General features: G+C 41.7%; 1 protein-coding gene across 2 annotated transcripts in view; it reads right to left on the reverse strand.

Annotated features, from left to right (window-relative positions):
- The window catches only part of kif26ab (kinesin family member 26Ab), a 65,122-nt gene that overhangs the window by 19,299 nt on the left and 28,010 nt on the right, over nucleotides 1–17,813 (reverse strand). The window contains exon 4 of one of the 2 annotated variants that reach the window (XM_017416014.3): nucleotides 12,615–12,820. In XM_017416014.3, the coding sequence (XP_017271503.1) occupies nucleotides 12,615–12,820 (206 nt within the window). Of the gene's footprint in view, nucleotides 1–8,569; nucleotides 8,704–12,614; nucleotides 12,821–17,813 lie in introns of those variants that run through there. The other variant, XM_025005376.2, reaches the window with a different exon arrangement.

The following is a 17,813-nucleotide window of genomic DNA, read 5'->3' on the forward strand; positions in this document are numbered from 1 at the left end:
CCACTACAACACATCGGCAAACAGAGTGGGTGTGAGACTCGCCAGATGAAAGTACATTCAGCACAAAGCTCTCTCTGACTCTCCTTCTGACACAGTGCCCCTAATGTGAACTCCGCTGGATCAAATTTGGAGGAAAAAAAAACCCAGCACTCCATACAAATTTGAAGAGCAGTGTTTTGTAATGAAGCAGTTTGATACATCACATAACCTTTACTGTTTCCTCACCACAACACGCTTACCTCTGCAGTTCTACAGCATGTCCAAATTAATTCACTTGAGGTGGTTTTGATTAAAAGTGCAATGTTTGCTACATGCTTCAACACCACAATTTACCTTTTGATTGGCAGTAGAATACATTGGTCACTCTGACAGTGCAACCTCATTAGTCTCATCCCCATTGTTGATACCCTCAATGTGCTTTCACATGTTATATATCAAAATGGCACAAAAAAGGGAACAGTCACAGTTCGAACTGTTCTGATAGTCCTTCAGTTCAATCACTGTCCTCTTATGAACAGACCTCAGGGACAGATAACGATTGCAATATTTACAAATGAACCAGAGCAAGACAAATGTAAATTAAGCACCCTTTTTGAAAGAAAAGGTCTTCTGGTGCCTTTGTTTAAGGAAGGACACCTAGATTTCATCCTCACATAAGGAGAAAGCGTTGCAGAATAGAAGAGGAGGTCAATGACTGCAAAATAAAAAAAGAGTAGGGACTGTGTTTGCCTGCTGCCTTCAAAGCTTTACATTGGCTTGCTGTCAATAATCACTCCAGCATTTTTTTATCCAAGCTCTGTCAAATTGGCTGGAGAAATTCCTCAGCCCCAGAGAATCAATTGCTGGCATGCCCGTTGGCTTGTTTGTGCAAATTTGTCTCTGTTTTCCAGGCCAGCTATACAGCTCTTTAGGTAGGCTCCTTTCTGTGGCTAATTACCATGCTGGATGCATTTGCTTCTCTTGACATTTTCTCTCTGTGATTCTCTTCTCTTTTTTTTTTTTTTTCCTTTTTCCACAGACAAGATAAGGCAGCTTTGGCCATTCATGCGGGGATCAGATCACTGGGTATGATATCACACTGCTGCACTTGCCCCCGCCCCACAATCTCCACAGTCTCTCACTGTTGCTGATTAGCAGCCCAGCATAGCTGTTTGTGAATGGAGATACACCATGTGGTAAAGCACAATGAGCCATGATCACTTGTTTTAAAGAGACTGACAATTTATTCTGAACTCTGGTTTCTTTTGTTTAGATATTGGTGCATCAAGTTGCTTGTTAAACTCAAAATGTCATATCAGCAGATGGTTGTGATTGACTGTGCTGAATGTGTTGGTCTATCAGGTGGGATACTATGTTTTGGAGTGAAAAGATAATCATTACAAAACCTCCCTGGAGCTAAAATCAGTGCACACTATCGTGTTGATGTGCTGCCTTTGACACGATCAAACAGCTCTCTGCCCCTAAGGTGTAGAGGAACACCATAAATCCGCTTGCTGTAAGAGAAACAAAGACTTCAGGTAAAAGCAAACACACAAGACTAATGTTCAGACGTGCTGCATGGTTTTATCCTTAACCAAATTTGAGTTGGATTAAAGCAAATCTGCATCTCCGTGCTGCTCTCATTGGCCATGATCCTCATCACACCCCAGCCTGACCCAACCTTCACTAAGCTTCAGGGGTAATTAAGGGAACCATGACATCAGCCAGTGAACACAAACACATTCATATGGGTGCACAGACAAGAGGAGATGATGTCATTCTCTACCAGCTAGCCCTGGCAAGATGAAAGCCCATCCAGGCAGGATTTGAAAGCAAGGCTAGGATGTTGAACATTAAGTGTGAGAAATCCTTTGAAATCATAAATGCATTCTCAGACATAGTAGCTGGTCATCAGTGGGTCAGAGAAGACTTTTCTCTGTGGGTGTCTGCATCTCATAGATATATGGGCATTTATCTATAAATATGTGCATTAAACAAAAGAGCTCAAAGAAATTTGAAAAGTAGAATTTACCAACGATTTTCTACAACATACGAGAATACCAGTACCAATGTAAATAAAACCCCTCTGGTCTTTATAAAATAAATAACAAAAAAATAAAGGCTGATTTGGGGTTGACAATATTAGTTGGTTGTTGAGTGCATGACAAAGCTGATGTTGTTCTCTTGTGTGGCTCAGACGTTCAGTTTGGCAATGAGCCCATCCCTGCAATCAAGGGACCTCTGGTATAAACACTCATTTAGTTTTTCTCACATCCTCTCCCTTATCCTAAAATGTTCAGAACAACTGCCTGTGGCTACAATGCCACAAACAGTGAGATTAATCTTGGAATGTGGTTGAAAAAATGTTAATTGAAGCAAAAATGGGCAATTTGACATTAAAGAAGCAGCCAAAACTGCTCCCACCTGTAGATACAGGAACAGACATTTCCCTCTGTTCACTGTGGTTATCTTATCATTCAGATACAGATTAGCATCAACCAAAACTGGGATCTTTTCAGTCGTTTTGAAAAATGTGTTTCTTCTCTCTTTTGGTGAGCCAAGATACATTAAATTGTAGGAGAGAACTAATGTGTTTATCTGGCAGTTGGTTTAGCCTTATCAATCCAAAGATCTGAGGCTTTCAAATGACTGCAAACCCGATTTCTCCTATTTGGCCATTTCTATTGCAGTCTGAAGGCTCTTCACTCATGTGTCAGTTTATGCAGAAGCTGTTCACAGGAAATGGACAAACATCTCTAGGCTAGGATTTATGGACTTTCTATAAATCTTTAGAAAAAGATAAATGAACCCCAACAAAACGAAACACCAATGAATAGGATGTCAAGTTAGCTGAGCAATATCCTGCCTGGCACGTTCCAGACACATTGGACCAATCCTTCTGGAGAAGCTCTTTGTTCCAACAAGGTGTTTGGCGAGCCTTTTGTTCCTGCACTGTGTCTGACCTTGGACACAGAGAATCAAATGGTGCATTATTTGTGTGCTGACTGCTGACAGCCCAAGGCTGCTCACACATCTTCACTGCACCAGTCCCCAGCCAATTAGGTAAGGCCAAATGCATTCATGTAACATCTGTGAATACAATGTGTTGTCACATAAGACAAGCTTTCCAACAAAGACTGATGTTGCCTTATGCAACTGATTGTCGTATCTGAATGCTAATATGGATTCAAAGAGCACTGCTATCGGAAAGAGACAGACAAATCCTCTTAATAAAATTCTTAATTCTTCCAGCAGGTTGTAAACCTGTTCTGTCGCAGCTGTCTCCTCAGAACTGTCAAACAGTCTGCAGACTGAAGAAGAAAACAAGGCATTAGAGCATCCTCTGGAGAATAGATTGAATAACAGGGTTACTTGAAACACGCAGGAAGTAAGGGACTGTGAGTGATAAACGGAGACAAAACACTGCAAAGGTAAGAATGGCGTTGAAAATGAAGTAGGTGGAACAGGCTTTAAGAAGAAAATGCAGAGGAAACAGAAAAAGACAGCATGAGAGGAAGCAGGAGCAGCCAAGTCCCGTCTTCGATCAGTGGACCTGGCTCTGTGCCAATGAAGCGCTATCCATGAGGAGGTAAATCATTTTCTGCCTGAGAAAGAAACGGGAAGAAAATGATTTCTGGGGCTGTGCCATAGCCAGCTTGGAATTGCTTTATTCCCAAAGATGGGAATTCCCAGCCGGCCAAGAGTAAATGGAACAGTTGGTGACAAAAAGTAAAAAAAAACTCATCAATATTCAAGAAAGTCTGGTATGGTGTTACAGTATATAAGTGTAAATAGAAATTTAAGCACTGGACTGTAGAAAACAAGTAAAAATCAACATCTTAGTTCAGTTTACTCTCATTTGGATGTAAACCATCAGGGCAGTTTGTTAGGCAGATCTGTAGTGATTCTGGACATCAGATCAAGATAAACGTGCCTGTATGAACAGATAATTGCTTCCAAAAAGTGAAGCTCTGTGTCTGTACCAGTAAGGTCCACTCTTTTGTAATGGATGAAGAAATGTTTTGGCTCATAAGCACACAGAACAAGCAGTAAGTATTTCATCTCTAGACACTCTGCACCTATCAACAGTCTCACACCTATTTATTTGTCAGATTCCCACACTGAAAGGACATTAAGACTCTCTTACCAAGCTGAAGGCTTAAGGAAGGCTTAAGACAAGCACAGGAAGGAAATTTGTGGGTATAATTCTATTCACAGCTCACTTTATTGTTTCTTCTAGCATTAAGGATCACAACTTGCTAATGTGGTCTTAACTAGCTTGAACATTGGGCCATGAGGGGGTGAACAAAGCATAAGGGTTTGGCTTTGCAGGACTATTTGTCAGTCAATGAGATAAGCAGGCTAATTTAGGAGTCCCTGGAGGAAAGAACTGGAGATACCTGCAATAAGAGTCAAAAGGTCACTGAAGGAAAATCTCTAGCAAATGACTCTCACTGACTTGAAAGGGTCTTCCAGAAAACTGTAGAGCTAAGGAAATGCTCAAATGTTGTGTCAATTCTGGTTCAGGCTGTAGAAGTAAAAGTCTCGCTAGTAAATTTACTTTTCAGCTGATGGTTGACAGATGATGATGAAGACATGTTTTTTTTTTTTTCCCCAGCTTCACAGGCAACAGTCTCCTCACCTCTGGCACTGCTGACAAAGATTAACGGCTGCTTTCATCTCTTTGCCTTTGCATTTTCACTCTGCTCTTCAGACACTGCTCTGGGTATTCTGCTGAATGCTCCTCTCCAAGGCTGCAAAGATGCTGGAATAACTTCACGTCCTTGATACATGTGTTGAACTCTGATTTACCCGCCATCCCACCCACGTCCGCTCTGCTCAGGGTACCATAAAGAACCGGTGGCACTCACCTAAGTCATTACACACTAAATGGTGTTTCCTGTCTCTGAAATATACAAAAGACTATTAATGTGAGACAATTCCTCAATCAAATACATTGTCCTTCAAACTTAATTCATAATACAATTTAGGGCCGTGATGAAAACAGAAGTGACAAGCAAAGGGGTGAACGTCAGCATACTTCTGCTCCACTTCTCTGCTTCATTAATCACTTTCTGCCAGGGTAAGACACCTAGCGATTATTTATTTGCACTTCTTCACACAGAGGCTATCACAACAAACAGGCCCGCAGGCTGCTAAGAACATTTGGGGGTGATTAATCAGTGTGCTGTCAAGAGAGAGACAGGGGGAGGGGATTTCTAACACGTGTTTCTTAATCTTTTATCTATATTTTAGTCAACAGGCTACCCAATAAAAACTAGAAGGGCTCCAAGTCTAGTGAAAGAAGTTGTGCTGTCAGGGCCATGATAGTGGATGTGGGAGAAGTGAATGAATGGATGCGTACTTAGATAAAAGATAGTAACTGTTTGGGTCAGACAGATCAATATACACAACATAGAATCAGGGTCTTGGAGCATGAGAAATGTGTTTACAGCCTTCCTTTTCAAATTAAGCAGTTTATCCTGTATCAGGCACTCATAAAGTCAAGCTTAGAGGCACTCACTGGGCTACATATGTGTGGATAAAGAGATTTTGTGAGCACATTGCAGCTGGCTCTTGTGCACAGGGTCGTGTACTGATTATAGACTGTAATCCCTTCCATTCAAAACAGCATGCTTGGAGAAACTACAGTCTAAAACAGAGGAGATAATCTCTCCTTACAGCATTTAATGTAATGTTAAGTGTCCAAACATAGCTGGACAAGCTTATAGTTCCCTTTCAAGTTGTACATTGTGGTCCAAATATGATATGCCCTATCGTTCTCGAGTATCTGTTGCTCAATTTGCATTACTTACATCAGTTTACAGTGAGGCTAAAGGTTAATTTTGTACATTTGCAGATAATAATCTCTGTGAACCTTACATAGTATGTTGCATTGGCCTCATTAGTTTTATAATTCCTTGTTTTGACTCCCAACAGTTGCCTGTCGGAACCATTCCCACAAGCATTTCTACTAATAAATCGAGATGTGTTCGCAATTAAAAGGTTCGGCTTTTCAGGGCAGTGAGACAATAGCTAAACCACCTGTCCTGACGGCCATGAATCCTCTGTGGTAATCTGAGCATCCTTCTATTAAAAGCCAAGCACAACCGACTGACATGCAGCTGAATGAGGTCTTGCACGTTTGAATTTCTTGTAAAAATACAGCACAAGCGTTGGGGGAAATCAACTTGCTACTAGTGATTAGGCAGCCATTAGTAATTCAGATTGAATGGAAGGCCGTGGCACGGCTGAGCATTGAGGAGCAGTGGTGCCTGAGGAGCCCCTCTAGGAGCCGCCTTTGTTTCACCGGATTGTAACACTTTAAGGCAGCTCACAGGAGATCATGAGCTTCTTTTTGACAATAAAGTCATAAAATTCCACAGTGCATATTATCTGCCACTAGCTGCTGCAGTTCAGCCTTTCTTATTCCACTCTCACACCGTGTCTCATCCACAACGTGAAAGTGACTGCGGTTCTAATGACAGAGATAATAGACTCCATTTGCATGACACCTTTCACTGAGGGGCACTAAAGAGGTTTAGATGGCATCCCTGAGCCTCCACAGACGTGAGACATAATATTCATTCAACAGGATGGGGGTAAGAGGAATTTCATAGTCTAGCATGATAACTCAATGCTAATGTACTGATCATGGAGCCCCATGGGCAGTTATCAGAAATGTTATCCAGTTAAATGGAGAATGTTCGACGTGGGCAGGCAAACAGAGACGGAAAAGGGATTGATGCTGAGGGCACAACCTCTTCTGCCCACATGCAACTAATCTCACACAATTTAGCCTTTTTTATTGTTACCATCCTGAGAGACAAAAGCAGCCCTGTGTTAGGTGACATCCCTACAGGATAGAGGTCTACGCTCAACATTTACTCGATTCTCCATGTGTGAAAGGAATCTGTCAGGAGTGGACAGCGGGGCTTAGCACACGCGCACCCAGGGTGAGTGCACATTTGAGTCAGCACTTCAGCTCTTTGTTCGTCATCCCCACCTCCAGTGCCCCCCTGTAGGCTTTGTGAGTGGGCCAGACAGACTTCCTGACTCAGGGATTTATATGGAGGGAACAAGGGAAAAGGTACAAGGTTATCCCTCATAAATGCTTCACCTCATCACCCTGGTGCTGCAGGGGGTCAGGAACATCTCATGTTAAAGTATCTCAAAGCACACAGACTCAGAATGCATAGTTGCTACCTAATTTGAAGAAAAAGCTGATAAAAGCAGATTGATTAGTTTGTAAATGACAATCAATATCAGTGTACAATGAGATCTTCATTAATACTCTCTTTAAACTTTCAGAGGTTTTAGAAAAAACATGGTTTCTTATTGTTATTTAATTTTTTGTCATATTTCTAAATGAAAGACATAAAATGTGTATAATAACTGTATTATTATTATTATCAAAGCCATTATAGTTTATGCTAATGTGTACTGGAAATTCTAAATTCATATAAAAAGATTTTCAAATCATGCAGGCACAAAAGAAACCTCCAGCTGAAATGGTTTTCTCTGAAAATAATACACATTGTCGTGAAAAAAACATGCTCAGCTGCTGTCCATCAGCACAAATTCTGTGTGGCTCCTCACATAATCTGAACACAGAATCCAAATCAGAATTTCTCATGAAATATTCAGCACGCACTCCTCTGCAGCTTTCAGTATATTGGAGTCCCTCAGGTCGAACGTGATCTTTTCCATTCCACTGTTCAATACTGTAAAGATTGAATCTCTATCTTTATATCTAAAAACAATTTTGTCTTCAACCTGAGAGAGGTGCAGGATTATGAGTTAGAGTGAAGCACCCGTTTGCTGTCTTACGGGTGGATGAGAAGGTGCATGGGGGTAGTGGTTAGTAGCTTCATGGCATGTATCCCAGAGGCCGCAAATACATGCTGGATCTTCATCAACACCTCAGTTTTGGATGTGTTCACACCTGGATTTATCTGCAGGCTCCAACCTTCTCATGGCCTCAGCAGGTACTGCCACTATCAGCCACTGCACGGAGGCAGCCATTAGTCTCATCAGTCTGATTATGGCAAGAAAAAACCAGCTGGTGTTTTATCTACCAGCAAACAAAGATAAATACCACAATGCAGCTCAACCACTCCACCTCCCACCCACTCAATACATCTGATGAGCCTTTCGCTGCCCTGGGCATGTGTTGCTCAGATGCAACAGATTGATATGAATCAATTCTCATTTGCCAGTCTCTGGAGGTAGAGCCAGTATTAACATTTCAGCCCCACTGAGGCTCTTTCCTCAAAATAGAGCCAGGAGTTCTGCAGTGCATTATACAGTACGCGCTATACAGTCTGCTCACACTCCTGCTCGGTGGAGGAATCCATCTCGGCGTGGCTTGACAACAAAACCATTAGCCCCTCACCTCGAGGGAGCAGACAGTCCAAGTCCAACAGCACAAAAACTGCACATTCCACAGAGCAGAAAAGAGTGTGACACACAAAGAAAGATAAATCGAGAGAGAGAGAGAAAACAGCTCAGTGAGCAGAATCAAACACACACAAGAAGACTATCACACATCCATGTGAGCTCAGTGTTGACTCTGTACAACATAACTTACTTGACTCCCATGATAGTGAATCCAATATTCTTCTCCACAGACACAGACCTCCCACTCCTGCTCTCAGAGAGGAATATCAGTCTAAGCTCGACTTCTAAACAACAACAGCTATGAGCACACTCATCCCAGGCAGCTCCTGGCCTGCTCTGTGTCTTTATCCTCCTGCTATGTGGGCTAAATCAGTGGACCCCTCTGCTCCCTGTAATCTATTCAGCCTGTTTGTCACTGAGTGAGACTCCTGCTGTCAATCACAGCACAGCCAACCAAACACAGCCCTGTCCTGCTTTGTGGTGAGCCTCTCTGCATTGGGTTGCCCCTATACTGTTAGAGAATAGAACAACTGTATTTCCCCTGTCTGTGCATGTTTGCCTCCCTGCTTCCTTTACTAATAAACAGGATAAACTCAGTTGCATTCATTAACAGTCACACAATACAGCTGAGTGGACAATAGACTTTAGGAAGTTTTTCAACATGTGTTAATCAGGCACTTGTGATCCTGCAGTGCTTCCATTTTCCAACATGCAGGACTCATTATTGAAGAGATACTTGTCACTCCCCCTGATAAAAAATTACAGTCCAGTGGAGTGGAGTGGGCTATTCCAACTTCCTGATTTCCACTCTCCACTTTTAAAAAGAAAAATCAGTTGCGTTTTACTCCCACAAGCTAATCACACGTTTCTATGGTTACTCAGCGCAGCCTGGGGGATGAAGGGCAGAGTGAGCGATGCTGACACAAAGGCAGGGTCTTGTGAGTGCAGGAAAACCGAGGCTAAATGGCCCTGCTGCCACAATTACAAGAGGATTCCTGCACAATCACAGTCATTACTGCACAAACACTCACCTGGGCAGCAGCTGCAAAGCAAAGATGGGTGACCATAAACCTACTTCCTCCCCACACTCCTCCAGGGGCACATTCCAGCAAACAGCTGTCCGCCCTGCCTCTGCAACAGCCCACCCGCCTATATGTGCCACCTTTGTCTCTGCGGTCGTCTAAACTCATCAGTTGTTTTTTTTTACCTCTCTACATCACCAGAGTTAGTAAATCCTCCATCTCCAGGGTCTGATCAGTGAAAGGAAGCAAAGTGACAAATGAACTAGTCACCCCTCCAAACACACATAAACAAGGGACTATCAATAAACCATGAAAACTGTCTAACGCTGCTGTGCAGAACCGAACCTGCTGATCTAACTAGACTGCAAGCTGAGCAGTGGACTCCTCCAGGCAGTGTGCACAGAGAAATCCCACGAGCCCGGTTCTTATTAAACACACCTTCACAATCAGCAGGTGTTGATGGAACAGGGAGCTGGGTAGAAGGACCTACGAGGAGGCAGTTAGCTTCACCGTCTCACCCCTGCTGTGAGCTCCGCCTGTGTTCATTACACAACTCTGTGTCAATACACTAATCATATGCTCTGTCACAAGGCAATCAGTGCATAAGTCAGCTGAACACATGGCTCTAAATTCATTATAACCCCACACACACCTCTGAAGACACTGATGTAGCCCTGCACACATAATGATATGCAGACACACACTCCATCCAATGGGAGCATGACCCCTGACTCGTCCCCTCTACCTGAGACTATATAGTTAGTCTAATTGCCAACTGGTCATTTCTGACCCTGAGGTCATCTTGGTTTTAAAGTATACTCCATACATTTACCAGAAAAGGTAAACAGATTCAAATGAGAGCAATAATTTTACAGCTATATTTAAAGAAATGCATTCAGTGTACATCTTACCACAAGATGCATCACTTTAATCATTTCATTTACTGGAAAAAAATGTCCCATAGGCAAGAATGTAGAGACTAAAGGCACTATTAGTTTCACAGCCTCGGAGGTATCTTTGTCCTGTGTTATAAATCAAATAAATTAATGTGAACAAAATGAGGAGTTTGACCTCTTATATTAATGACTAGTTCATTCCTATTAATATTGTATCCTCATAAATAACCTTAACAATCTATTATCAAGCACATTTTACAGCCCTGACGATAATGTTTTAATCATATACAATTGCTCAAGTAAATGTTGCTGTTAAAACAAAAAAATACAATTTTTTAAATAAATAATCAAATGAGTTCTGTTTAAAAGTAAGTTCAATGAGTTATTTAAATAAACAGTTTTTTAAATGGAAATCGAAGGAACCACTCTGACCCTCTGAGCTCTGTGATTATCAAGCTGACTCTTTTTACTGAAATTATTTTACAACTCAGTGAGCATTTTAAATGAAATAATTGAAATGCCTTCACAAAAACTGGTTTGGCTGACTTATTTTTCAAATTAAAACCTAAATGTTGAATCTTTTGCTGATCACTCTCCTCTTCGTTCAGCAGAGAAAGAGCTCAGACTAATTGCATTCTAATTAAAATTACATTTCTGAAGGAAATGATGTTGGTGAATGTCAGACATGTGTCTAAAGAGCCTTCTCTACTCCGCCGGGGTAAAAACTGCTGTTTGGTTATTCTACTCCTACGTTCTGGGGCTATCAGGATTTACACATTCAAGTCGCTAATTGAATCTACGGAGAACAAAAGAAGAATACTAATCAGATATGAATTTTCAATCATGTCTGAAATTTGACAGACATTAATTCAAACCAATTTGCTTTCCCCAAATGAAGCGCAATTGGAGGAAACACTGTTGATTGATTTTGATATTTTCAGACTTTTTATTTCAACCAACATTTATATACAAGACTTACAAAAATAATGATGGTGTGAAAATGCCTGTGGAGTTGGTGCACTTCAAAACATTACATCTCCACAGCTTCTGTATCTACAGATTTTGATGGTGTTTCAGACTGACCCCTTGATCATTTTGTTTTTTGTGCCAAGTCAAATATAATATTCTTAGCAGCAAATTATATTTCAGAATCAAATTTAAGATGTACCTTTGCTTGACCAGAACCTCCTAGAAGTAAAAAAATAAAAAGACATGAGGGATAGCTGTCACTTTTCACTTTTCTTTTGGAGCCCAGGTCCAAATAAAACAGAACTATAAATCTTTGTCAGAAATTTACCCTCTAGCAAAATGCTCCACCTAATTGGTGTTTAGACCCTCTGCTCTTGTGAAAGGAAGCAAGAAGGAAGTTGCATTTTTATTGGAGGATCTTGATTATCCCCTTAGTCAAAGGAAGGGACTCATAGTTCTACTGGTATATGATGACCCTGTGAAAACTGGGAAGATTTGGGCTGCTTAAAGAAAAGGCTTAGCTCCAAACTGATCCCCCATGGGCCTCCTGTCACACTCCACAAGTCCCCTCTCTGCTCTCCTCTACCTCCTGTGGTGCGAAGGATTCAATGTTCCTATGCATCCCTCATCAACCAGCTCCACTCTCACCAACATTCATTACAGCATTCTTCAGAGAGAGGAGGCAGGGAATGTATGCACTGACCAGCCTGCCAGAGAATCTATCAATGACAGTACAGCACATTTCACCAGCCTGGAGCGGGTGAAGGATTCTCCAGGGCAACAACAACAACAACAGCCAAGCAACACTAAAAAGCCTCCCTGTGCCTAAGATACACAAAATGTTTAAAAGAATTTCTAAACTGTAGCTGCAGTAGCATCCAATATGTAGTTGTCTGGGTTGTTTTATATTTGAGACTGAAATCAATGAAAAATTAGTTAAATACCTCAGGACACAACCAAGCTTTAACCTAAGCCCCTTTCGTGACACACTGCCTACTCATGTTATGCTATGTAATTCTATCATTCATTCAAGGGCACTGGTGCCTGTAACTAAAGGTTCATTTAGTCCCATGATGTGCATCCCATAACATGCTATAATTCAAGCATTGCAATAACTTCACCACTAAATAAGCAAATATTCCACACTGAGGCTAACTCTATGAACTGTAATCTTTAGAAAGGCATTTCAAGACAAGTCTGTGCATATCTTTTCAGCTTTCTGCATGCACACCAACACAAACAGAAGCCTGTAGGTGTGTATGCAAACACATTTTGCACCATGATCTTATCTCTGTACATTCTGACAGACAGCTGTCCTCTGATTTGATGGTACGGTGGAGGGGCTTACCTAATGAAGAAGGAGGCGGCTGATGATGATGCAGGAGAGGTGGACGCAGTGGTTATGGGTGCAGGGAGTCCCGCTTGGCTGGAGCACTCCAGTCGGCAGGGCGCCAGGGTGCTGCTGCTGCTGCTGGTGGTGGTGCTGGTCATGGTGGTGACAGAGGCCTCCAAGGCTGTGACATCACTGTCTGCATCCCCCATCAAACCACGGGCCTGTTGACACATGGATACAGAGATAAGACAGCTTAAACTGGTCCTGCCCACCCACCCTTTACTCCCCCTCGGTCTCCTTTGCTACAGATGGATGGGCAGCTGCTGCAGACCGTACCAGTTAGTGGCAGTCAGCAGTATCCACAGCAAAGAGCTCCCCACAGAACAGCATGGATGCTGCACCATTCATTGATTTTGGCAACACTCGCAAGGTTGCTCTGGTTGTAACATACTGTAATTAAGCAATATCCCTCATTTAATTAGCAATTAAATCACTGGTGATTCAACTCACTCTGTACCCCATTATATTTGTACCTCCATGGCTAATTTGGCACTCATGCAGGTTGAATCTTACTGTCTAAGAGTGACTTTCAAAGGGAGTAAAAATCATATCTCACTTGTGTTGCATGGCCTAAATGTTTAGGAGTTATGTGAGCTGTACATACTGTACCCCAGCACACCCTGTTCTGTAAAACAGCTAACTGAACAAGAATATCATGAGGTGTGCCACATCTGTTTCAGTCCTTCAGTCATGTCAAAGCTATGGTTTCCTCACTCTTAAGATACTTAGTAAAGCACTTCGTACAGTTTTATGGTTGTTACAAATGTACCTTGCTTGAAGCAAGGTATCTGAAACATTTACGACCAACTGAGAATAAGTTTTGAGCAGTCCAACAAGTTTTACAAACATTGTTGGAAAGCTTTTGTTTATTGCCATTGTTACAGCTTGAGCTCACCCACATGCTTCAACTCATCTACTGACATCATAGTAGTCAACACACAAACTAATATTCAAATTTATGTTTTGTTTCTTTTTTGTTTATTAGGTAAATATGAATTACCACAACTCATGAAATAAGCAACTGTAACCTGGATACTAACAACTGACATTGGCAGCAAACTAACCTCACATCATGACGGGACCTCCACCCTGTTTTGCTATATGTTTTACAAACATATGACCTGCCTCTTTGTCCTTTTCTTTGAACCCTTCTCAGAGTGCAGAGAGTGACAGAGACTAAAAGCATCAGTCCACATAGCTCTAGGTCAGCCTGAAGCTCTTCTAACCCTGTTTTGCAGTGTGTGTGTGTGTGTGTGTGTGTGTGCGTGTTGGCACTGCTCACGGTCTTATCTCACTGAGTTATTTTTAGTGTCACATGTTAGAGGCATCTTAACAGGTTTATGACTGTGCTAAAATTGGTATTTCAAGATTTTTAGTGATTACTTTGTAGCCTCTGGAGTTGTTTTGAAATGGGCCTTTCTGATGCAATCTACCATCTTGACAAAGAAACTGAAATTAATCAGGTGCTTTTTATGTAATAAAACTGTAACGTAACTCTGATTAAGTAAACACTTTACACGTTTGTTTTTTCCGATTTATGGACAATCTATTTCCATGTAAGGTTAAAACCAATAAAGTAAAGTAAAGATAAAGTAAAGAAGCATATGGTGTTAGAGTTACTTCACCAGAATTAACACAAAAAGAGTAACAAGCTAATTATACAAGCCAAACACCACTTCTGGGACAGCACCTCAGCTGGCGTCACCTTCCACACAAAAGGTTAATCCCCAACAGAGACGCTATTTTATTCTGTTGGACAATGATCAATATCAGCTGACAAGGGCCAGTTCTGTGGTTTTAGCTTGAGAAATTGAATGAATCAAGGCTAAAGTGTTGTAAAAAAACCATCATACCTTTGACACGCAAACATTTTTTAATCAACAGCAACCTTGAGATGAACATAAAGACACTGCTGCAGCTTTTGTGCCATTAACCACCACATTGTTCGCTGTTTGCTCCAGATACATGTTTGAAAATAGCATCCTTTAAAATCTTTTTTAGAAAGCGTGTGGCCTTCCACTACCTGCCATTTGTCAGCACATATGAACAGCTGCACCATCTTCATGCCATGTCTGGCAGGTGTATGCTATACATCAGATTGTGAGGATATACTTATGTTCTAACATTCACATGAGAGGCTTGGCTCTTGGTCTGTGGAGTGTCTCCACTGTTAGTATTACAAGCAGTACAATCGGTTGCTATATTAATGCATTGCTTTAAAAGCAGTTGAGCAGTTGTCAAACAGTAGTAGTGGCGGTGCACAGTCTTAGTGAAATGCCATTTCCTCCTTCTGAGCTTGTTAGGACTCTTATTTAAAAGACCTGGTTTTGTGTTTTGGAGACGTCTTCATGGAGGACAAGTCAGATAAAGCCATGATGTATCAAGTTGTAACTTCACAAAGCACACAATGGAAGAACTGGTTGCAATTGGAAGTGAGCCAAATAGGGATCCTCACTCAGCTGCCAAAGCGGAAAGCCTCGCACCATGCTGGTGCTGGTGACAGGTTAGAAACTCAGCGCATACCAGCGAAGTGGAGCCATTACACATTGGCTCGAAAGACCGGAGCACTTCACACAGCCGTACAGGAAGTTGATGTGTGTAGCTCATCACATCTGCTGCTGATTGAGTCAGTGGAGTGCCTGTTTTAAAATCAAGTGGCAGCGAGTTTAAGGAGCACACACAGACAGCTGGGCACAGGTGGAGCCATGGTGTGGGCTCCAAATGGATAAAGTATAGACTCAACACACACATGTAAGTACACACACACACATTTAAGCTCATCAGAGTGCCTATCGAAGAGTTTTCCCATTGGTATAAAAAAATGGGGACTTAAGCACCACACCCAGGCTGCTCTCTGCAGCCTTGGACCCGGGCTGGCCCTGATTATGACTGAAAAGTACAATCTATCCCCCGGTCAGGTAATTAGGCTGTGTCAGTGGAGCCATGTGTGCACGGCTGTTTGCACCAAAAGTCAGTAATGAGCTGGCCTTCCACCCTCTAACCCCCAGCCTTTTATCCTTGGTTTTCCACTGGAAAGAAAAGGCAGAAAAGGAGGAGGGAAAGAGACAAAGCGAGAGAGACTTGAACATAATGAAAAAAGTGGAGAATTGGAAAAAAAAAACCCGAAAGGGGTTAGAAGAGAGTTTGCTCTGATGTCTGAAGTGAGCAGTGTAGGCCAGCATTCTATCAGCAGACCATTTTCCCCTCAGACTACCAGGAGTCCATCGTGACCTTTGATCCCAGCGGTCAACAGACGATTTCAGCTAACGTGAAATAGGCCTTGTGTTAATCTTGTCGTCGTGCTCAGCTGCCCTTTGTGACCAACAAAAGCCAGCTGAGTTGAGAATTGACTGCTCACAATACTGCATTGCTCCTTTGTGAACAAAACTACTTTTTTTTTAGTTGTTTGAATAGAAGATGTCTAACATTTTGGAGTAAATCCCACAAAAAATATTCATTAGCTTCTAAATTTGGGAAAGAAAAGGGAAAGTCTTCTTTATTTTTTCTTCTCGTAATATTTTCTGCGCCTTTCCTTCTTGCTGTCTGTGGCACATTGCCATGCGAGTCCAGCTGCACCAAAGCAGCAGCAGCCAAGATCATCTGCTGAGTATAAAACTGGTGGCTAAAGAACCAAAGCAACCACTGCGCCAATAACGGAAGCCCTCGAAAGTCGAGTATTCTTGGTATTTGTGGATTGGTGTGCATGTGGTTGTTGATTCAGTGAAGCAAATAAAAATTGTGGATTTGGTTTAATCTTTTTCCTGTTTTGAATGGTGGTATAGCTTGTAATGGGGTTTCCTAGATTACTTTTAAAGCTTTTGATTAAAACAGACAAAATTACTTGAGTAGTTGTGAAGTTGGAGCCCTTTGGTTCTGCATCGAGCTCTGAAACTGTTCAGCTGTTTAAACCTGGCATTATTATATGTTCACAGTAATCATCTCCCAAGTAGACAGCTTCTTGTAAACCTACGTATTATTTTGCTTGTTAGTAGAATTTCTCAAAAAAGCAACAAAGACTGTATTTGTGTGCCCAATTTGCAGCAGCTATACATTTGAATAACCCTTTTTTTCTCCTTGCATCAAGCCATTTAGGGCTGTGAGCTGAAGCTTTTCTCAGCAAATACAAGGTGAGGGCTAGAGTACGATGTGGACAGATCAACGGTCCACACAGGGTTAACACTAAGAGACTGAGAACAGTGACACACAAAGAGCAAAATGTATCTTACAGATTAATTTTGTTCTTTAAGTTTTCTTTAAGTTTAAGTTTATGCATCTTTTGTGAAGGCATGTACTGGGATAACATCGAGACCAAAACTAATTGCTCCAAGAAGATGATAAAATACATTGTATTGTATTGCAATGTATTGTATTATGATAAATTAACTTTACAACTAGAAACTAGAAAAAGGTTGGGCAAATACAGGAAAAAAAAATCCACAAAAAAAGCTCCAGATGAGATTCAAAACAAGAAACCTTTTTTCTTTGAGTAGATGGCTCTAACTACTAATTCGCTTTGCTACCCTCAACATGAATCACTGTCAACTAGTTATTGAAAATGGAACAAGATCTTTCTAATTCAACACAACAAACATAACTCCAGATGTTAAGCAGAGCCCACGCAGCAGAGTCAAGATGCTCTGTTAATGGGCTGTGGGTGGGAGTACTCTAGGACCTGGAGTTGACAGTCCCAAATGAATTTCTGTGTAGCACAAACATCTTTGCCTTTCTTGTCTGAACAACACTGCACACACTTTCCAGAAAGAAAACAAGGGGGAATCGTGAATTAAAGCTAGTGCCGTTTGACACTGTGTAACTTCCAATCCTCAAGAGCGTGTGTGGGTTTATGTCAATCTGAACAATCTAATGAAAGAAACTGGCTTGAGAAAATAACACCCTTTCTGGTGTGTTTGTAACTCAATGTCCTGGAGGGACATTTCTCCCTACACAAGGAAACCCCCAGCTTCAGCTACAGGCTTTGAACAACTCACCCGGGCTCCAAGAGCCACTAATTGCTTTTAGACACATATAGATGGAGAATACAAGCCAGTCTCCCCCGTCTGTGCCAGGCCATTTGATTTGAACTAGACTCTGTACAAGCAGTTAAAAGCTTTTGATGGCCTCCCATAAACCATCTCAATAGGCACTTGTTGACAT

The sequence above is a fragment of the Kryptolebias marmoratus genome, linkage group LG10 (genome assembly GCF_001649575.2).
Source record: "Kryptolebias marmoratus isolate JLee-2015 linkage group LG10, ASM164957v2, whole genome shotgun sequence".
NCBI classification, from domain to species: domain Eukaryota; kingdom Metazoa; phylum Chordata; class Actinopteri; order Cyprinodontiformes; family Rivulidae; genus Kryptolebias; species Kryptolebias marmoratus.